At 42.4% G+C, this 6,069-nt stretch overlaps 1 protein-coding gene across 1 annotated transcript; it reads right to left on the minus strand.

Moving 5' to 3' along the window:
* Window positions 1-457: 457 nt before the first annotated feature.
* LOC113752169 lies at window positions 458-4,909 on the minus strand. The gene is made up of 3 exons (XM_027296299.1): window positions 4,840-4,909; window positions 1,545-3,103; window positions 458-472 (listed from the first exon to the last, which is right to left on the minus strand). Exons 1-3 carry the CDS (start codon window positions 4,907-4,909, stop codon window positions 458-460), a joined length of 1,644 nt encoding a protein of 547 aa, XP_027152100.1.
* Window positions 4,910-6,069: the final 1,160 nt, after the last annotated feature.

Below are 6,069 nucleotides of genomic sequence, written 5' to 3' on the forward strand. Positions count from 1 at the left end.
ATTTATCACAGCAACATGCTCAAGCATTAACAAGCAAAAATAACCAAAAAGACGACTAAGTACAATGTTTTTCATTTTTTTTTTCATTTTTTTTTGTTTTTGTTTTTTTTTTTTCGAGTAACAAAGAAAAAAGAAATAATGGAAGCCACTAATCCCCCCACACCTAAAACTTACATTGTCCTCAATGTAGAAAAGACAAATGAAGTATTAGGGAAAAAGAGAAGAAACTTCCCTGACCACCGGGGAGAGAAAGTGAGACACTAAGGCGGAGGAGGTGAGACGGCTGCGTGCACAAGGTGGTGTGGTGGCGGCGGACGCAACATCAACAGGAGGGAGAAGACTGAAGTTTCTTTTTCGGAAGGATTGGAAGGCGTGGGCACGCCTTAGAAGTTATAGTCGTCTGACCGTCAATTCCAAAACTCCATTCCTTAGGTGTGATGACCTAGCGTGGGCATGTCTAGCTGCCAACTTCCTGTCACAAAATAACAACCCAATAAATGACACTAACACTTAACAAAAACTTCAAAAATATAAGAAAACTAAAACAAAAGAAGCCTTGGGTTGCCTCCCAAGCAGCGCCTTTCTTTAATGTCTTTGGCTAGACATAGCACCACTCTTTAGTCTGGATGTAATTGAATTTTCCTTGTAATTGGTGGCCCTCCTCCAGGATCCACATGGCCATTGAGTGCAACTTTTTTCCTAAATTTTCTCTCCATTTTTACCTCATGAATTGCTTTCATCCTATAGGACTTGTTCGCTGCAACCTTGGATTTACCCCTATAAGCAAACTTAGGAAATTCTTGCACAGAGGAATTAGTGGTATACATAGCAAACACAGAATGAGAGTTAACAGGATGTTTCATTGTATCAAAAATATTAAAGTGGACTATTTCTCCATCAAATTCCATCGTGAGAGTACCCTTACTAACATCAATTTTAGTTTGGGCAGTACTCAAAAATGGTCTTCCTAATATAATGGGTGATGGATTTGGGGCACTTCTATCATCCATGTAAAGCACATAAAAATCAGCAGGAAAAATTAATCCATCTACTTGCACTAAAACATCCTCAACTATCCCATCCGGATAAGCACATGTACGATCAGCCAATTGAATTATTATCCCCGTTTCTTTTAAAGGTCCTAAATTTAGGGAATCATAGATTGACTTAGGCATCACATTAATAGAAGCTCCTAAATCTATCATGGCATTTTTGATACTAGAATGACCAATCTTACAGGGGATAGCAAACATACCTGGATCTCCGCATTTGGGTGGGAGTTTCCTTTGAAGTACAGCTGATACATTCTCTCCTACCATCACTCTTTCATCACCCCTTAGCTTTCTTTTGTTAACGCACAAGTCTTTCAAGAACTTTGCGTACTTGGGTACCTGCTTGATCGCGTCCAATAGGGGGATGTTTACTTGAACTTTGCGGAACACATCCAGGATTTCTTTTTCCTTTTCTGCCCTCTTTGTCTTTTCCAACCTGCAAGGAAAAGGAGCTATATTAGATTTAATAGGGATCGAAGGAATAGATGTTACCTTAGGCTCTTCGCGAATGCGCCCTTCCTCTTCAATCTCCTTTTCTATCTCCTCCTCACTTTTGCTTTTCGAATTTACCACTTTAGGTCCATCCACCTCTTTGCCACTCCTTAATGTCATGGCACTTACATTCTTGGGATTTGCCTCGGGTTGTGATGGCAATTTCCCATAGACGTGGGACTCCAGGCGGGTAATGGCAGTTGCCATTTGACTCATTCGAATCTCCATGCCCTTCATGCCTGCTTTGGTGTCCTGTTGAAACCGAGTGGTGCTCATGGTTAAAGCTCTAGTTTCTTGCTGGAGTTGAGCCATATTTGTGGTCAATGACCTGGTCTCCTGCTGGAACTGTCTAGTCTCTTGCTGGATCTGGGCGGTAGTCGTAGCCAGACTCTTGACAATATCCTCCAAGGAACTCCCTGTGTTGGAGGATGATGGTTGTGATTTCGGTTGCCATGGTTGCTGAAATCCTGGTGGACGATTCGGAAATGAATTTTGTTGCTTGTTCCCATAGCTGAAATTGGGATGGTCTCTCCAATCCGGATTGTACGTGTTGGAGTATGGATCATACTGCCTACGAGGCGCGGGCACGCCTCCAGCCATGTTCACCTGCTCCGCCCCGTCCTCTTGCAAAATGGGGCACGAGTCTGTGCAATGGTCCATGCTAGTGCAGATTCCACATACTTTCGCTCGCGGCGTGTCTCTCATGGCTAATTGCCTAACAACCGATGTCAATTCTGACATTTGCTGCTGTAGGGATGAAATCTCTACCTCGTTGACTTTACGGGGAGGGTTGCTCTCACGGAAACCAAATTGCTGGGAGTTCTCTGTCATGGCTTCGATGAGCTCCCACGCTTCCCTCGGTGTCTTGTTTGCCAGTGCTCCCCCACTTGCAGCGTCAATGATACTTCTATCGGTTGATTGGAGCCCTTCGTAGAAGTATTGGATTAACAATTGTTCACTAATTTGATGCTGCGGGCATCTAGTGCACAACTTGTTAAACCTGTCCCAGTATTCATACAAGGACTCCCCGAGATATTGTTTAATACCGCAGATTTCCTTCCTCAAACTCGCAGCCCGGGATGCAGGGAAGAATTTTTCTAAGAATTTCTTTTTCAGCTGCGCCCATGTGGTAATACTACCTGCTGGTAGGTAGTACAGCCAATCTTTAGCTGCATCTTTGAGAGAAAACGGGAAGGCTCTCAGTCTAATTTGCTCTTCAGTGATCCCAGGAGGTTTCATACTAGAGCAAACTACCTCGAACTCCTTGACGTGCTTGTGGGGTTCTTCACCAGAGAGACCATGGAAAGAAGGTAGGAGGTGAATCAACCCCGACTTCAATTCAAAAGCAGTATTCTCAGCCAAAGTGGGGAATGTGATGCATAAGGGCTGGTGAGTCAGCTCCGGGGTAGCCAGCTCCCTCAATGTTTGGTTGTTGGCCATGCTTACTTCGTCTTCCGCTGACTCGTTTGCAGCAAATAAGTGCCCTTGTTTTCGTCTCTTGGTCTCTTGCCTCCGCTTACGCGCTGCCTTCTCAACTTCCGCGTCGTATATCAATTCACCTGTGCGAGAAGAACGGGGCATAAACTAGCAAAAGTATCAAGAAGAATAAAATAAAATAAAATAAAAACTGAATTTGAAAAGAAACAAATAATCCAAACGCCAACTCCCCGGCAACGGCGCCAAAAATTGACAGGTGCCGAACCTGTGCAATAATAATTACTAAAAAGTCCTAATTACCACCTCAATTAAATAATTATAGAACAAATCCAAGTACTGGAGCAGGGACCCTAGGTGTGCAATGGGTTACTTGATTCACCCTGTTCCCGAAGAGTTTGCTTGATCCGATATACCGGGTTTGTCTATAAAAATACTAATTTTTGCGTACAATAGCAAGTAGGGTCGATTCCACAGGGAGCAGGTAGGAAATTATTTCTTTCCAAATCAGTAGAACAAAATTGGGGGATTTTCAATGGGAGAGAAATAAATAAAATAAAAGTAAAATAAAAATAAAGCGAACTAAGTTCAAAACCAACTCACAAGCACAATTCACTAAAAATAGCAATTAATAAAAGTCTACCCAAAGGATCAACTGCTCAGGCACGGTCCAATTAAATGATCATCGATGCAAAGATATTTCATCCATTTATCACTAGGTTGGTTATAGTTATCAATAAGCTCTGACAACCAGTTCTTCCTTACCTTTTCGACAGTCAAGGTACGACCATTGACTGCTTCCCTAACCAGATAACAACCCTAGGTACGACCGTAGGAATTTAATTACCCAATTGCATTAAAGCTAGAAGAACCCAACCCTAACCAATAAACACGCTAAGAGGGTTTATTTAAATTAGATCTTGCGTTTCCCCATTATAAAGCCAATTATGGTGGTCGCCACGGGGTGTCAATTAAATGAACAATTACGGATTCTATTTAATTAACGTGGCAGTAGGCTATTAAATTAAATCAAATACCCGGCCGTTGATATTCAATTAATAAAATACCCATGAACAATTAATTCAGGAAACGCACGAATAATAACGAATTGGAAGAAATAATGAAAGCTTGATTAGATCTCACAGGTTTTATGGACCGCGCCCTCGCGTCACCCTTTGGGTAGAGGAGGAAATTAGCCGCTCCTCATCGTTTCAATCCCGCATGGTTTAGTTGAATACATTAAGTTGATTTCCGAAGAATTGGAGAAGCACAAGAGAAAACCCACGGAATTTAGAAAAGTCAAAAGCAAAAAGTGAAGAAAGGTCTCCGTTGTACAGAGCTCAGATGCAATCCGCAGAAATCTTTAATGTCTGGCCACTAGCCGCTAGCCGCAGGCGAAACCACAGTAAAGAAAAAGAGAACCGGAGAAAAGTGTCTGACAAGGAGTAGAAAAAGGAAAATAAAAGCTAAGCCTAAAAAGTTGATGTTTTTTCTTGCTTTGTCCTTTTTCTCTTTATAGCCGCCGCAATTCCAAGGAGTCCAAAAGCCAAGAAACGTCTGGTGCAAATCAATCTGCAAAAGCCATTTCCCCCTTTGAGTTTTGATCCCATGCGCCTGGTCCACATGGACCACGGTCCGTCTTTCGGTTTCGTCCACCTTCCAAGGCGTGGTCACGCTCTGAAATGAAAAGTCTTCTGGAAATTTTTCCCCGCGATATCATTTTAATGCTAACCACCTACAATTCACACAAATGTCAAATATGAGTGAAATCCCCTTTCTTAGCACCATGAATGGCCAAAATTAGGACAAGATGACAATGCAAAACGTGCCAAATAACGGCTCTATCAATCCTCGTACAAACCAAGTTTTCCATATATTCTAATAAGTAAACCATAAATGACTTCATCTGCAACTATGCCATATCTTTCCATTTCAGAGAAAAGAGAAAGGGCTTTCCAATAATCCCCAATTTTCTAGTTCAATTCGAATCCAATCCACCTAAACTACTCTTATCCAATTCAAAAACTCATAACTTTTATCAAGATTCAATCAGGAAGGAAATTGAGCATCAAACATCATACAAGTTCCACTGAAATTAAATTAGCCCATATAAAAAAACTAGCAAATTAAACAACGACATCCAGAATCAAATACCAAAATAAAAAAAAACACCAAATGAAAATCCAATTATTGAGTCTTTTTCATAAACCCATTTACCTGATAGGCTTATCCAAGGCTTCACTGGAATCAGCACTAGCGAACTGTGGTCCTAGAGCTCCTGGTGATAGTGGATGCTCGGTCAGCAATGGTGAAACCTCGGTCAGAATGGGAAACGGAGAAAGAGTCTAGGGGTGAGCTTTGAGCTTTCTGTAGTTGAGGAGAGGAAAGGACAGAGGACTGACTGAGGAGAGGACTGAGCAGAATGAGGAGAGCTGGAGAGGAGAAGAAACGAGAGAAAGAGGGGAACTGAGGAAGATGGGACTGCGCCGCCGGCCGCGGCAGTGCAGAGGAGCGAGAGGAAGAGGGGACGAAGAGCGGAAGAGGACTGGAGAAAAGTAGCGAGTTTAGGCTTTAGAATTAGGGCACCACGTCTGAAAATCTGAAATTGGACCAATATGAATATCGGACATAATGAACTATTTCCTATGTAACTTATTTCGGGAATTTCGAAATTGAAAACGGTATATTATTACCGTTTTACCGAAATTAATTCGAATTCGGTATATCCGAATTCAAAAACTATAAAACCGTTTTCGTACCTAATTCGATTTTAACTAGTAGTATATCCCCGATTTACCGACCGAATTACCGAATTCGATTTACCAAATTGAAATCGATTTCGGTCGGTAAATCGGTATTTACCGTAATTGCTCACCCCTACCTGTGACTACATAGAGCCGTTCCTCTCCCACTACCATGATGTATGGGAGGACATGTCCGTCGATCAACAGCGCTACGATCCTTCCCGGTCTAGGAGCTCCTTTCTTAAGGACCCTAGTGCCCGCTATGTCCAGCGGTTCTTAGCCTACAGCTACTCGGGGCGCAAGGACAGCTCTGGCATACTCTCTCGCCCTGAGTTCTTCTTCCTATG

The sequence above is a fragment of the Coffea eugenioides genome, chromosome 11 (genome assembly GCF_003713205.1).
Source record: "Coffea eugenioides isolate CCC68of chromosome 11, Ceug_1.0, whole genome shotgun sequence".
Lineage (NCBI taxonomy): Eukaryota > Viridiplantae > Streptophyta > Magnoliopsida > Gentianales > Rubiaceae > Coffea > Coffea eugenioides.

Excerpts from the sequence above, each read along its gene's own strand:
- LOC113752169 (XM_027296299.1), bottom strand. The coding sequence starts at position 4,909 with ATGGAAAGATATGGCATAGTTGCAGATGAAGTCATTTATGGTTTACTT. Across the intron at positions 3,104-4,839 it reads TAGAATATATGGAAAACTTG|GTGAATTGATATACGACGCG; the intron begins GTTTGTACGAGG and ends CTTCTCGCACAG.